General features: G+C 35.7%; 1 protein-coding gene across 1 annotated transcript in view; it reads left to right on the plus strand.

Annotated features, from left to right (window-relative positions):
- The window catches only part of atg3 (autophagy related 3), a 55,361-nt gene that overhangs the window by 11,828 nt on the left and 26,576 nt on the right, over positions 1–16,957 (plus strand). Inside the window, exons 2-4 of the mRNA XM_039745164.1 lie at positions 954–995; positions 10,439–10,488; positions 10,720–10,790. Of these exons, the coding sequence (XP_039601098.1) occupies positions 954–995; positions 10,439–10,488; positions 10,720–10,790 (163 nt within the window). The remainder of the gene's footprint in view (positions 1–953; positions 996–10,438; positions 10,489–10,719; positions 10,791–16,957) is intronic.

Here is a 16,957-nt window from a genome sequence, read left to right on the forward strand (position 1 = left end):
TCAATACAATACACAGAACACAAGTAATTCTCAATACAATATAATAGTACAATAGAAATATTACAAGTACAGAGCAGAATTCAACAGTAGATGGTATTATATAATATGATTTGGATTTGTTCAGAGTCCTGGAGTCTATTCAGTCAAGCCATCTCATGGCTGGATTTTTGACTGCCAATAGCCTACTAGTAAAGAACTAGAGTGAATTCCTTAAATTGTAATGGCCGACCATCACAATCGATATATATATACAGTATACAAATGTACAACTGTCCTGAATGCAGATGACTGGTCAACTGATAAGAGATCCATCCGTTTGTATTCCCTGGAATAAATGGAGCAACCTCACCGTGAATCCTCAGCTTGTGGTGGATGATGTAATCAGACCCTGGGGTCTCTGGTGATAAGGGAATTGGAAGTCAGTACACCGGAATGAAAACAAACTGGTTGCAATGGCGCGATGTGGTAAACAGCAGGTAAGTTGATATGTCGTGGTGAAATATGACATATGACAATCATGACATAGGCTGTCTAGGGAAGAGCAGTATAATACCTTTCTACAGGGTAACTGATTCTTATTGAAACTCCGTTTTAATTTAAAATGTTGACAGGAAATATGGCCAAAATTCTTAAATGGAATGATGATAAAGATCTTCAATTCATCATTTTAGTGATCTTACATAGCATCAACAGATTAATTTAATAAAAAGCAGAAGTTTTAATCTCAATGGGTAACTAGAGATTATCAAAATTATACATTTAGGAAATGTTTTATTTGAGCATAACTGGAATTACTTGGAAAATCTGAGATCCTTCTTCCAGTGTTTAATTGATGTTTTTTGCATTGTAGCCTTTTATTGTTTTTCATTAATTGCCTTTACCTTAAACACAGAGGTTAAAACATAAGAATGTAAGATCATAGAAATATTATTCCTTCTTTGTTGTCCTTCTAGGAATCCAAGTTTAAAGAAACAGGTGTCATAACCCCAGAAGAGGTAAGAATTTTTGAGTATATGAGCTTTAAATAGCAGCAACTATTGGAGGGGAGAAGAATAATGTGTACTGTCAAAGATTGTATAAGAAGTGGAAACAGTTCTAAATGGGTCTGTTTTTATTTCTAAGTGTTAGTAATAACACTTCTCAGATACTAAGTTTTGTTTATCCCTTATGTTAAGTGAGCATTCAATAACAATTTAGCAAAAAGGCATATACATTGCATCCCGAAAGTATTCACAGCGCATCACTTTTTCCACATTTTTGTTACAGCCTTATTCCAAAATGGATTAAATTCATTTTTTTCCTCAGAATTCTACACACAACACCCCATAATGACAACGTGAACAAATTTTACTTGAGGTTTTGGCAAATTTATTAAAAATAAAAAAACTGAGAAATCACATGTACATACACATGTGGACAAAATTGTTGGTACCCTTCAGTCAATGAAAGAAAAACTCAAAATGGTCACAGAAATAACTTTAATCTGACAAAAGAAATAATAAATAAAAATTCTATGAAATTTAACCAATGAAAGTCAGACATTGATTTTCAACCATGCTTCAACAGAATTATTTAAAAAATAAACTCACCAAACAGGCCTGGACAAAAATGATGGTACCCTAGAAAAGACTGAAAATAATGTGACCAAAGGGACATGTTAATCCAAGGTGTGTCCACTAATTAGCATCACAGGTGTCTACAATCTTGTAATCAGTCAGTGGACCTATATATAGGGCTCCAGGTAGTCACTGTGTTGTTTGGTGACATGGTGTGTACCACACTCAACATGGACCAGAGGAAGCGAAGGAAAGAGTTGTCTCAGGAGATTAGAAAGAAAATTATAGACAAGCATGTCAAAGGTAAAGGCTATAAGACCATCTCGAAGCAGCTTGATGTTCCTGTGACTACAGTTGCACATATTATTCAGAAATTTAAGATCCATGGGACTGTAGCCAACCTCCTGGACGTGGCGAGGAGGAAAATTGATGACAAATCAAAGAGACGGATAATACGAATGGTAACAAAAGAGCCCAGAAAAACTTCTAAAGAGATCCAAGGTGAACTTCAAGCTCAAGGAACATCAGTGTCAGATCGCACCATCCGTTGTTGTTTGAGCCAAAGTGGACTTCATGGGAGACGACCAAGGAGGACACCATTGTTGAAAACAAATCATAAAAAGCCAGACTGGAATTTGCCAAACTACATGTGGACAAGCCACAAAGATTCTGGGAGAATGTCCTATGGACAGATGAGACAAAATTGAACTTTTGCCAAGGCACATCAGCTCTATGTTCACAGACGGAAAAATGAAGCATATCAAGAAAAGAACACTGTCCCTTCTGTGAAACATGGAGGAGGCTCTGTTATGTTCTGGGGCTGCTTTGCTGCATCTGGCACAGGGTGTCTTGAATCTGTGCAGGGTACAATGAAATCTCAAGACTATCAAGGGATTCTAGAGAGAAATGTGCTGGCCAGTGTCAGAAAGCTTGGTCTCAGTCGCAGGTCATGGGTCTTGCAACAGGACAATGACCCAAAACACACAGCTAAAAACACCCAAGAATGGCTAAGAGGAAAACATTGGACTATTCTAAAGTGGCCTTCTATGAGCCCTGACCTCAATCCTATTGAGCATCTTTGGAAAGAGCTGAAACATGCCGTCTGGAAAAGGCACCCTTCAAACCTGAGACAACTGGAGCAGTTTGCTCATGAGGAGTGGGCCAAAATACCTGCTGAGAAGTGCAGAAGTCTCATTGACAGTTACAGGAATCGTTTGATTGCAGTGATTGCCTCAAAAGGTTGTGCAACAAAATATTAAGTTAGGGGTACCATCATTTTTGTCCAGGCCTGTTTCATGAGTTTATTTTTTAAATAATTCTGTTGAAGCATGGTTGAAAATCAATGTCTGACTTTCATTGGTTAAATTTCATAGAATTTTTATTTATTATTACTTTTGTCAGATTAAAGTTATTTCTGTGACCATTTTGAGTTTTTCTTTCATTGACTGAAGGGTACCAACAATTTTGTCCTCAGCCTTTGCTCAATACTTTGTTGATGCACATTTGGCAGCAATTACAGCCTCAAGTCTTTTTGAATATGATGCCACAAGCTTGGCACACCTATCCTTGGCCAGTTTCGCCCATTCCTCTTTGCAGCACCTCTCGTGCTCCATCAGGTTGGATGGGAAGCGTCGGTGCACAGCCATTTTAAGATCTCTCCAGAGATGTTCAATCAGCTTCAAGTCTGGGCTCTTGCTGGGCCACTCAAGGACATTCACAGAGTTGTCCTGAAGCCACTTCTTTGATATCTTGGCTGTGTGCTTAGGGTTGTTGTCCTGCTGAAAGATGAACCGTTGCCCCAGTCTGAGGTCAAGAGGGCTCTGGAGCAGGTTTTCATCCAGGATGTCTCTGTACATTGCTGCAGTCATCTTTCCCTTTGTCCTGACTAGTCTCCCAGTTCCTGCCGCTGAAAAACATCCCCACAGCATGATGCTGCCACCACCATGCTTCACTGTAGGGATGGTATTGGCCTGGTGATGAGCGGTGCCTGGTTTCCTCCAAACGTGACGCCCAACATTCACACCAAAGAGTTTAATCTTTGTCTCATCAGATCAGAGAATTTTGTTTCTCATGGTCTGAGAGTCCTTCAGGTGCCTTTTGGCAAACTCAGGCGGGCTGCCATGTGCCTTTTACTAAGGAGTGGCTTCCGTCTGGCCACTCTACCATACAGGCCTGACTGGTGGATTGCTGCAGAGATGGTTGTCCTTCTGGAAGGTTCTCCTCTCTCCACAGAGGACCTCTGGAGCTCTGACAGAGTGACCAACGGGTTCTTGGTCACCTCCCTGACTAAGGCCCTTTTCCCCTGATCGCTCAGTTTAGATGGCCAGCCAGCTCTAGGAAGAGTCCTGGTGGTTTCGAACTTCTTCCACTTATGGATGATGGAGGCCACTGTGCTCATTGGGACCTTCAAAGCAGCAGAAATTTTTCTGTAAACCTTCCCCAGATTTGTGCCTCAAGACAATTCCTTTGACTTCATGCTTGGTTTGTGCTCTGACATGAACTGTCAACTGTGGGACCTTTTTATATAGACAGGTGTGTGCCTTTCCAAATCATGTCCAATCAACTGAATTTACCACAGGTGGACTCCAATTAAGCTGCAGAAACATCTCAAGGATGATCAGGGGAAACAGGATGCACCTGAGCTCAATTTTGAGCTTCATGGCAAAAGCTGTGAATACTTATGTACATGTGCTTTCTCAATTTTTTTATTTTTAATAAGTTTGCAAAAATCTCAAGTATTCTTTTTTCACATTGTCATTATGGGGTGTTGTGTGTAGAATTCTGAGGAAAAAAATGAATTTAATCCATTTTGGACTAAGGCTGTAAAATAACAAAATGTGGGAAAAGTGATGCGCTGTGAATACTTTCCGGATGCACTGTAGGGTATTTGAGTACAATCAAAGAAATGTTTATGGTCAGTGAATACAGTTTGCATATGAAATTGACAAAATTTGATTAGCAGCTCAACCTATGCAATTCAATTCTATCAAACATCAAAGAATTAAAGAAACAGATATTCTTAATAACCACATACTTCCTTAAGCCAAACGTTCAGAAAGGTGTTTGCAGTTTGCCATAGCTGTGCATGTTTTATACACCTGGCAATCTACTTATTCAAAAATCACAACTAGTGCTGCCTTGTTTTGTTGCTTGCACCATAGTTCCGCAACGGGGAACATAACGCTTTCATTTTAATGGTGTGTTTTCACCATTGTAAAGAAAGTGTCATAAACTTAGGAAAATAGGAAGGGCACTTGTTCACAAACCTGATACTACAAAAACAGTTTTAATGTGTTTTTGTAAATGAAGTGCTGTCAATGAAAACATCCTGAATATGTTTATTATTTATGATTTCATGTGCTGCTGTTATATCATAACTATACTTGAATTTGATTTTGTTAGCTTTGATTTAAGCAGTATGTGTTATTTACCAAGCAGAAGATGCCAGTAAGAAATATTTGCACATAAGATAAAATCGATGGTCCACAATGATCATGTAATTCTTTATAAAGTGAATTCAGGTTCAATTTGGACAATATTGATTTTATTGTAGCTTAATGGAGCCCAAGAACCTGAAAAATAACTTTGAACTCTTTTTCAAGACTGATCATTTTTCTTCCTTGGTGATTTTCAGGATTGTGTATTTGTTTTTAGTACAGTGCACCTATATTAATATATTTTATTTGTAGCAAAAGACAGAAAGAGGAAAATTAAAGATTGTCATCCTGTAACATGCTGTGTTGATTATTTTAACTTATACTTTAGATTTTTAGTAAGATTTATAAATGTAATCATGCCTGTTGAAGGAATATTCTTTAAGATATTTAAAGTGGTGAAAGTAACTCTTTTATGCAGTTGGGTGCTTTACGTCAGCGTTATAAGTAAGGATATTAATTGGGAATGATGTGTAGAAATATGCAGCAGTTATAAAGGAATTTCCAGATTTTGAGCTCTGCAGAAGGATAAAATGTATCTTTTGGTTGTTAGTTGCTGTTTTGGAGAACTCTGGTTTCATTAGATAAAGAGGAAGTGTATTTCAAATGGCATTGTAGGACTCAAAACTATCAAGACCTTCTGGAATTAAAAATACTGCCCAGTGTCAGAAAAGCTCTGTATGAGTTATAAGTCATGGATCCTCCAACAGGATAATGACACAAAATGCACAGCTAAAATCACCCAAGAATGGGTAAGAACAAAATATTTGACTATTCTGAAGTGGCCTTCTATGAGCCCTGATTTGAATCCTATCGAACATGTATGGAAAGAACTGAAACATGCAGCCTGGAGAAGGCTCCCTTCAAACCTAACAAAGCTGGTGTAGTTTGCTCAGGAATGATGGGCCAAACTATCAGTTGATGGGTGTAGAAGTCTCATCAAGAGGCACAGGAATCACTTGTTTGCAGTAATTGCCTCTAAAGGGTGTGCAACAGAATATTAGGTTAAGAGTTTGTCATTTTTGTCCATGCTTTTCCATTTGTGTTACTCTTTTGAATCAAAACTCTAAACCAAAGCCTTTTTTTTTTTTCTTTTGAATACGGAATATCCAATTGTGGATGTCAATTACTTTTGTGAGTTTCAAGTTATTTCAGAGACTGTTGTATTTTTTTTTTTCCATGGAAAGGTAACAACAAATGTGTCCACTGTTGTGTTCTTCATATATGAAGAATGTGTAAGATTGCCTATATCCAGTATTTCATTAAGCATCTTGCTGTCTAGATTGAATTTAAACTTTTTCTACTTCAATAATGTATGTTATTTGCTGTGAATATGGTCAGATGTAATTAAAGTTTTAGTACACCATATGTTATGATGAAAATGTATAATTAAATTTCCAAAATTAATAACACAAATGATTAAAGAACTAAGCCAAAATTAATACAATATGTAAAGACCTTTGTCTTCATTTTGAATCGCAACAGTCCAATTCAAATAAATCATTTTCTAAGCAAATGTAATATTCCAAAACACTAAAATGATTTTATAATCCCTTCGGATTAAGTAGTAACAGTTAATGAAATTGCTTATTATAAAATTAATACACTGTTGAAAATTATCATATGCTGGTAGCAGTGTGGAACAATTTTAATTTAAAAAAGGGCCTCTAAATTATCAAAAGCAATCATTGTTCCACATTTCTTTATGCTTATCCTAAACACCTTTATAATAAAGTTGCATAAAACACATCGTCAGTGTGCATTTTCCCTAAACAGAACAGTCTTTGTCTGTTGTTAATATTATGCATACTATAGGACTCAATTTTTTCTTACGTGAGTGCTGCTTAGGTATTTCATGTGTATCATTGTTAATATGTTTATATTTTTGTAAAAAAATAAACATAATTTTCCCAGCATGTCAGAAAAATCTAAATCAATGAAAGCTGGTGAAATGAAATGCCACAGCATATCAATCTTTGAAAGGAGTTGGTGCAAAAGGTAGAAAAGGGGTGTGTAGAGTGCTGAAATCCTTTGACTTGGATGAAGGGCTGTGATAAGTCGTCTTAAGTATTTGTTAACCCTGACCCCAAATGAGGTGCAGGAAATGGACAAAGCAGATGAGTCAATGTGGAGCCATTAAAGATAAGGGTGATAATAGCAGCATTGGAGGACATATCTCTAATTGTGTATTTGTGTATGATAATGTGCTTCTTGTAACAAACTAAAGTTCTACTAAAGTTTTTGTATACATCCGATTTTTTTTTTTTTTTTTAACTGAAGTATTAATATACCATTTTTATGTGGATACCAGTGTTTTGGCAAAGGTATTTGATTGCTGGGTACAAAGCTTAAATATCCTGTTTATTTCACATGACCAAAATAGTCTCAACAGGGACTGGAGCTTCTTTGACCCTGGACACCTTTTAATGTGATTTGTGCTTCAGCATTGTAAGAGTTAGAGATGGGTATCAAAAAACTGTATTAAATTGGTACCGTTTCCAGACTGGTCGCTACCAAAATATCAATAAGCTCCTGGAAATATGATGCCACTTTTGGTATTTTTGTAACATTAATTCATTCTAACATTAGCAATGTTTTTAATTTCTTAACCGTTCCCTAATGATAACGACAGTGTAGGCATCAGGCGATCACATTTTAGTCTAGTAGCTGTGTGTTTACATTCTGTGATCTCCCGTCATCATGACAGATAAGCTAAAGTGCTCAAAAAGTGTGGGCTCAGTTTAGTAAATATAATGATAATGCTGTTAAGTGTATTATGTTTAAAAAGGTAGTTGCATGTAAAGTGGGTAACACTACCAACCTAACACTACCTTCTATTTCAAATAGAAGTTTAATTAACAAAGAACTTATTCACGCACAGAGTTAACTGTCAGGAGAGAATATGTGGATTTGCTGGTGGTTGGACGTACTGTGTTGAGAACGGCAAACTGGTGAGATTCGGGGTGCCGTCCATGAAAGCCTGAACAAAGGAGATTTCAGTGGGCATTGGAGTTCGTCGTCACTGTTGTTGCAGCTGAACAACTATCACACTTGACTTGACGCTATCCATGACTGATTAGAGCAAGAGTTCCCAAACTTTTTTCGGTCACAGACCCCTTTACTAAAAACTTTTAAAACCGTCAACCCCCCTAGTCATTTACTTTACTTAATCAAATTAATAAATTTGTACAGTACTCAATATTAAATATTTCACTAGATATCAAACTTTTCATTTTAATCACTTGTAATTAATGATTGAAAAAGATAAAAGGACTACGGAATATGACATTATCTTGTGCAACATTTAATATCGAAACCTGCACTAAATGAAAATTAAAGCAAAAAAATACGAGCAGTTTTTTTTTTTTTACATTTTTGACATTTATGAAATAAATATGTAAATTCAAAATAAGTACAAATAGTCCAAGCTGTACTGTCTGCATTTCTTTTTTTGGTTCAGTCATATTATCTGAAGAAATAAAAACTTGTATTAACAACCAATTTCGACAGCCCCATGATAAAAAAAAAAAAAAAACAATAAAATATGTACTTACTTGAAACAGAAGATTTTTGTTCAAACTTGAATAAATAAACTGTGTCCTCTGATTTTCTTTTTCATAGTACTGCTCCTCAATAAATAATTATATTCAAAGTTCAAATCACAAATAGTACATGTCACATCAAACAAACCAATTTATAGTGTTTTATGAAAGCATGACCGTACCAGACTGATAGATTCTGCTAATATCGAATATCCATTGTCTCGTCCCACCACGAGCAAGTGCAGACATGCAACGGTTTTTCATGTCCGCACTTGCTTTGATACGTTCGATAAGACAATGCACAGACATGTTTGTGCTACATGTATTTTCATGCATTCTTACGTTTGACTCTTGTAATGACACATTTTACCTTTTCGTTTGCAAGTTTGGTATGTAATGTGTTTTTATCAAAAAAGTGTTTTTTTAAATTATTTTATTCTTAATTAGGTACCTATTGGAGTCATAGATATTTTGAAGTAACAAACAAATAGCAGTAGTAAGGAAGTCTATTTTTGCTGTCGTCGACCCCCAAATTTTTTTTATTGAAACTATCGACCCCTAGAAAGTTCAAATCGACCACTTTGGGAACTCTTGGATTAGAGTATTGGCTTACTTCTGCTGGGAACTAGCAGTTTCCGTTTGCTCTGTTAGAGCAAAGAAGTAATTTGCCAAGTAAAGCTGCAATTGCAAGCAAGTACCAAGGCAGGCAATGTGTATGTGTGGTACCATTTACATGACTTTTTTTTTTTGGCTGTCTTAGGTTTAATAAGGGGACTTTATTTTTTCTTTATGCTGTATTGAGTAAACACTAAAATTGTTTTTCTGGACTTAAATCTATTGAATTTATTATTTTCTATGAGTTGTGGGATGTACACTGTATATGTGAACAGTAGTAAACTAAACATGTTATTGTGTGTTTTGGATATTAACTGGCTTAGCCATAGAGGGAAAGAGAGGGCAGTGATTTAGCATGTGGCTAAAGTATTATTAAATGTGGTTTAGTAACATGGGGTGCAATTCATGGTAAAGTTAATGTTTTAACCAGTTAACTCAATAATTTACATAGTTTATCTTTTTGTCATAACATGAGTTGAGCAGATTATACTGTAAGATTTAAATTATTAATTAGTTCATTAGATTAATGACAAATCGGCAAGAGACCCATTATCTCACCACATTTTGGAGAGTAGTATTGATAAGAGTATTAATATCGGTATCGATAACATCCTAATGATACACATCCCTAGTGAGTGCACTCATTAGTTCTGTTATCCCTAGATGTAGGAAAGAATTTTGCAAGAATTTCCAAAGTTTGGATTCATCACCCAAAACATTGCTGCAATTAAACTACTATCATTGAGTTCTGAAACTTGAGTTAGTACAAATACCATTAACTGGGATATGTTTGTTCTTGTCTTATTAATCAAAAAAAGTTGCCATATCTGGCCTGTTCTGTTCACTGCTATTACTAAACTTCAGTTATTTGTCTGCTTATACAATATAGCTATCTTCTTCTTCTTTCGGCTACTCCCGTTAGGGATTGACAATATAGATATCTAAATAATACTTGGCTGTAGGACTTCATCCCATTATTTTTGCCTGCCATGATATATTAAGGCAGGTGCTGTAAAATGAATACTATAAGCCAACTATTGAAACAATTTTAATCATTTTTTTTTTCTCAAGACCAAAAAGTGTGAAAAAAAAAACTAGCAACACATGCAATTGTGGAATTAAATTAGCATGCACTTTTACCACAGCTTGAAGACATTGTGTTGTAGCTGAATTGTATCTTCACTTCTGGATGATAACACTTACCTGTTTATATGTCTATTATTCAACCCTTGTATGTTTTTATATTTAAGCAGAATGTTCTTATCAAAACATATTTTTTCCTCTCTTTCAGTTTGTAGCAGCTGGTGATCATATGGTTCATCACTGTCCTACATGGAAATGGTAAATTCTTTATTTAATGACAAGCTCTGAACTGTTAGGAGAAAGCCAAAAATTAGAAGTTATTATGGTTATTAATCCAGAAGTACTTGGTTCAATAAAATTATTTTCGTAAAATATACACCTTATTAGGAAACAATCCTGTTTTTAAAATTTCACTCGGTAAAGTGCACAATTTATATTGTGTTTGATTGAATCATGAATATTTTATAGACCTGGCACGTGTTATTGCAGGGCCACTGGTGAAGAAGCAAAAGTCAAGGCATATTTACCAAAGGATAAGCAGTTTTTGCTGACCCGCAATGGTAAGACAATTTATGTGTTGTCGTAGTTCATTTTTTATTTATGCATATACATGCACACTTCACATTTTACTTGTTTTCCATGTAAATCAGCGTAATACCATATGTTATTACTTTGTATTTTTAAGTACTTCCTGCCTGTTTTTCACACTGTATTCTTTTAAAAGTGTGAATTATAGGCAAAAACAGTATGAGAGATTAATTGTGCAGTCAGGGAAACTGGTGTCCGCTTCAAAAATGGATATACTGCTGAAGAGACCATAACTGTTTAGCTGAATACAATGGAATGCAAAAATGTAGTGCCTGATTATCCATCCATTATTTAACCTACATAGAGTATCCATGTCAGAGTCACAGGAAGCCTGTGCCAGTACTAGCACTGGGCACAAGGTAGAAACGATCCCAAGACTAAGTAGCATTCTTGTATCTCATAAATCAGTTGTTCTCAACCTTTATTCCTCCAGGGTACTCCAGTTGGACACACAAATATGCGAGGGCCCTCTACACATTTATCGTCATGTACTTTTGCTGCAGTCTTGATAAATGTTCTTGTTTTTGAACTTGCATTTATTAACAATAACATTTATTACTCCTCTGGCTGCCACAGGCATGTGTTGTTTATTAAGCATAATGGAAAAATGAATAGGACATTTCAAAAATAACCTATATGTTTTAATTTAATTATTATTCCTAATTGCAGAATTTCTTAATCATGTTATAAAACAAGTGGGCATTTATTAGGCATAAATAATAACTAGTAGTTACTAAAATATAAAATTTCTCACTGCAGATATTTTGATGACAATTAAAGCTGCTCACTACTCAGTTAGATTAAGTATTACTTTTTAAATTAATCATAATATAATTAAATATTTCTAAAAATAAAATCAAAAGTAAGTACAGAATTAGACCTTTGTTTTATAACTAAGTTAATAATGCTACTTAATTTTTTTTATTTTTTTTTTTGATTCCGCACTGGAGTATTTCCATCAGCAATAGTTACCTTTAACACAAGTGGAAACACAAATGCTTTTTCTATTCATATAGAACAGTCAAGTCAGCAGAAAAATATGAAAACGTTTTGTAGAATAGAAGCTGGGCTGAGAAATAAAAGTATCATGAGTTTCTGGGAATGGAGGAGGATAGTCATAATGATGATGATGATCAATACTTAAGATCATAGATTTAGCAAAAAAAAAAGACACCATTCAGACCACCATTCTTGTTTGATTCATTATAGTTTTAGTTGCTCCAATCTTTCTCTCTCTCTCTCTAATATTTTAGGCAGAAATTAAACCTTTTAATGTATGTACTGTAAATCAGTAGCTTGTTCCATATTTGTGTGACCCCTTTTTGTTGTGTTAAAGTGATGTCTAGAGTCTGTTTTCAATGTACCTCCCTCAATTTTCTTATTTTACTTACTCTCCTACTCTTGTTTAGGAATATTTTACAGAACTGGATTGACTCCCATGTAGTAGAGGTGGGCAGTATATCAGTATGAACGTGAATATGACCTGGGATAAGCCTGGAAATGGTGAACCACAAATAACTTTTTCAAGACCATCAATAGTTGAACTTAAAGAAATCCTCTAAACACAAGGAAAAAAAAATATCACACACAACACTCAAGCCGCTGTTTTGAGTTGCCTATGTAGAACGGAACACTGCACAAGTTCCATAAACAAAAATGAGAGGCAACACTTTTTGAGTTTGGAGATTGCACTACCCTACTTAAACAGAAATCTACATTGAATGCCAATAATATACTGAAAGATTGTGGAGTTAAATTATATTGACAAAAGATTAATATAAAAAACACGTAAGGGAGGTGCCTTTAAAAAAGAAATCAAATAAACTACTATCCCACAGTGGCCTCGTATCCCAAACCCAAATATGCACCACTCATAGAGCTAACTTATAAATATATAATGTTTGTAGAAACTGCAACAACAAGTTAATTTCATGTTGCTGTAATGTATGCTTAATTGAAGGCACCAGCAACAATAGCAAATGCAAACAGTGCAGTAAATAACACATGAAATATCTTTACCAAGTCTGTGTCTTCCTTAATTTGGTGGTGTCCTGTTCTCAGGAATCCGAACTGGCTTGTTCCTTATTTTTTGGTCTTTCATGGCCCTGAACCAGAATCTAGCAGCCAGTTTTTTTCCATTAGTGAATCTGAATCAGATGCCTCTCCCGATCATCACTTTTTTGCTGCCTCCCATTTAATTGTCCCTTCAATCTTGTACATCATACCTCCCTCTCTCTTTTATAGTGCTTGATCACATTAGGATAAAGCTTAAAATACTAGGACAGTTGAACAGATTTTATATCTGCACTGAAATGTTACAGGTTTTGAATTGGTGAAATCATGTCAGGTTTGCAAATTTCATTATTTCAATAAACTGTTTTATCAGCAATAGAAACTATTAAAGTTAACTGATTGACATGCTTTTGCATCTGCATAAACACAGTTCGAAGTGCACTTTTTTCCTTTGAACATGTATAATACCACAGCCGAATGTGGCACACCAGTGAACAATAGAGCAAGTCCTTTCTTTGGCTAGAATAGCAAACAAAAGTAAAAAATAAAAAGCAGAACTGAGGCTATGAACAATGCAGAATTTGTTTTTTTTTTAAAAAGGCAAGATATATCTTCATAACAAGGGTCCTTGGTTATTTGGAGTTGGCTATGTTTCAGAGTTTCCAACTTTATCTTTGAAACAATATTTTTAAATTATGTTGTCATGCTGTGTTAGTTAAATGTCAAACCACCAGTACCCTTTTAAAACACGTGGAAACTGCTCATGTGCATGAATATAAAGAAGCTACTAAGCACATTACAGCTACCACAGAAGCAGTGCTAGGCTTAAAACATCAGAGTACAACCTACGAACATTTGTTGATCAAAGCATACTTTTTGGTACAACAGAATGTCTTGACAAGGTTATGATCAAAATAAGTAATGCGTTCTTTTCTCCATTGGCTGAATTATTTGTGAATCCAGACCATTTAGCCATGCCGTACATACAGTAAGTCTCACTATTTACTATTTTGACGACAACTGAAACCGAAAAGCAGAAGCTTTCAGAATTCTTACTTCACAGATGATCACATAGGGGAAATAATTGTTGAAGCGCTAAGGAAGGTTTTCCTGTCTTAAGGTTTGAAAGAATCGTGTCATATCTGTAAGACAATTGACAGTAGAATGAATGTCATCCGAATGTTTGAGCTGAACAGATGGAAAGTACTGGTCTGTTTTGGACGCAGATTACACATCACTATTGATAAATTTAATTGGTCAAAAACACAATGCTTGTTAGAAACCTAATCCAGTATTCTTTACAGCAGATATTTGAATCTGTTTAAACAAAATTTGTGTGCTAGCCTAACATCCAAATAGGACATGGTTTGAATTGCTTTATTTAAGTTTAATAAATTAGAATGTGGTTTCTGCTTATGTTCTACATTTCATTTTAAAATAAATTAGTTATTCTGCAAACATTTCAGCCTTAAAAAGAATATAGTTTATGTGAAAATATACAGCATGAATAATGTGTCAGTGCTGCATGTTGTAGTAAATTAATCATTTTGAAGTTGAGAATTCTTGTCACTATTGCACCCTCTGAAAGAACATTCTGCACTAGGGGAAATGCCATTGGACAGGACTAAAGCTAGATACTGGTAATGGGAGTTTTCTGGCAAAGAAATTGTGAAGAACATACTGGTGAATTTTAAGTGATTTAAAAAAAAAATTAAGTTCCAGCCTTCAGCAACCGTTTAGAATTAACAGTTCTGTATTCATTATAATTGGCAACACCATTTTTAAAAAGGGGTCTTTCGCACTTTTTATAATCAAGAAAAATTGTAGTTGTAATTATTTAGACTTTAACATCCCATGGACTTTAACATTTTAAGTTTTTTTTTAATTAATGTATGATTCATGCTTATACCATTCCACCTACTTTACTAGTGTATCATAAAAAGCATGTACACGGTAAAGAAAAACACACTGTTTTGCAGCTGAATCATGTTTATTTCTTTAATTAACTTTGAAGGGCTTGTTTGTTAATTTATTTTTTGATATTGTTATAGGTATCAGTATAATCAGAAGAAAATTTTATGATCTCAGTTTAAGTTCATATCACTCACCCTTCCATGTAGGCATATTTATTTGAAAAATGGAATTAAGTGGGCAAATATGTAGTACAGGCACTTTACTGTTTCTGCTTTCCAAACCAGAGCGTAGCATTACTTTGTGGTCTTGCCTCTAAGTGGACGGCGCAGGTCTTTGTAATATTTACATATATTTCACCACCCGTGCCCATTGTCTCCAACCCCGTTGTTTAAAGCATATTTGTATAAGCTCGCCTGACAGTCCAATCCAGCTTCAAATTGTATGTGTCTTTTCCCACATTTCCTTCACTTCACTTTTCTTATGGTACTGGAATTTATTTGCATAAAGCAGCAGCCCAGGCTTCTCTGCACAATTGCAGCCTCATCCTTGTAAGTGGCACTGTTGTGCTGGCAGCTTTTATTTGCATGAACAGCAAGCCACATTTCTCTGTAAAGAGATAGATAAAGGACACACTGCCTAAGAATACCCCACTTGCTACTACATTATTTCTAACAATTATCTACAAATAAAAAAACACTTGGCTAATTTTTCTGTAACTTCATCAAGTTTCAGTTAAATCTGTCAAAGCATTTTTAAGATTTTGTGGTCTTTAGTTTTTCTGTAGGGGAATGGGGGTTACCTCTGAATATTTTTACCCGTGGCAGTTTGCTATTGGATTGCCGCTGACGGACGGCCTTATATGGGTAGGCACTAAATTACAAACGCCAGCGGCAGCCTGTCTATGAACTTAATTTAAAGTTTAGGTTTACATCGTGCTTTGTTTCCGAAGTAGCAGAACTCATGAATATGGTTGTATATGTCACTTGCTCGCTTCTTATTGTTTCGCTGCCTTCTCAATTATATAATGCATGTTTTCTTCAGCGCTTTTTGGGCCTCTTCCTGGTTTTCTACATACTGCGTGATTACGTGGAAGGCGTGATGTCACACGAAACTCCGCCCCCACGGATTTCAAGCTCATCTCCATTACAGTAAATGGAGAAAAACAGCTTCCAGTTATGACCATTACGTGTAGAATTTCGATATGAAACCTGCCCAACTTTTGTAAGGAAGCTATAAGGAATAACCCTACCAAATTTCAGCCTTCTACCTACACGGGAAGTTGGAGAATTAGTGGTGAGTGAGTGAGTGAGTGAGTGAGTGAGTGAGTGAGTGAGTGAGTGAGTCAGTCAGTGAGGGCTTTGCCGTTTATTAGTATATATATATATATATATATATATATATATATATATATATATATATATATATATATATATATATATATATATATATATATATATATATATATATATATATATATATATATATATATATATATATATATATATATATATATATGTGTGTGTGTGTGTGTATATATATATATATATATATATATGTGTGTATATATATATGTGTGTATATATATATATGTGTATATAATTCACTAAGGCAAGAAAACCATGAAAAGCACGCCGGAAGGGGCGTGGATTCACTAAGCCGACTAGTGAGACACCTATGGCGCACGCAGGAAGGAGCCACGCCCACCAACTCCAAGACCATTGGATATGACGACAACTCGCAGGGCCACGCCCACCAAGTCGGACGCGAGGACACAGAAAAGTGGCGTCATTTATATTCGTCTGTCGTGGAGGCCACATGCGGTGCAGGTCAGGTTAATGCCATGTTCATGTCATGCACCTCCGAGCTACGTTGACTGTTCATAGAGGCATGTTTCTCGCGGAGGTGAATCGCCATATGCAGCGTGCGAAACGGTTTGCGAGGGGTATCCCATGGGATCCTTAAAACATTCCTTTACAACTGAGGTTAAAACACAATGAAGTAAGCAGTCTACGAGTTTTCGGTTACAACGCATGGCCGCTTGCACCATAGACAAACATGCGTCTTCTTAGATGCTCCTGCAGGAACACGGAAGACGTTTTCCTGCCCACCAACACTCCTTTCTCACCGGCCCGCGTCTACCCTCGCACTCTATGCATTCACACTGCCTACCCATGTGCCCTGACGCAAAAACTCACCGACCACCCAGTTAGCC

This window comes from Polypterus senegalus, chromosome 2 (assembly GCF_016835505.1).
Source record: "Polypterus senegalus isolate Bchr_013 chromosome 2, ASM1683550v1, whole genome shotgun sequence".
Lineage (NCBI taxonomy): Eukaryota > Metazoa > Chordata > Cladistia > Polypteriformes > Polypteridae > Polypterus > Polypterus senegalus.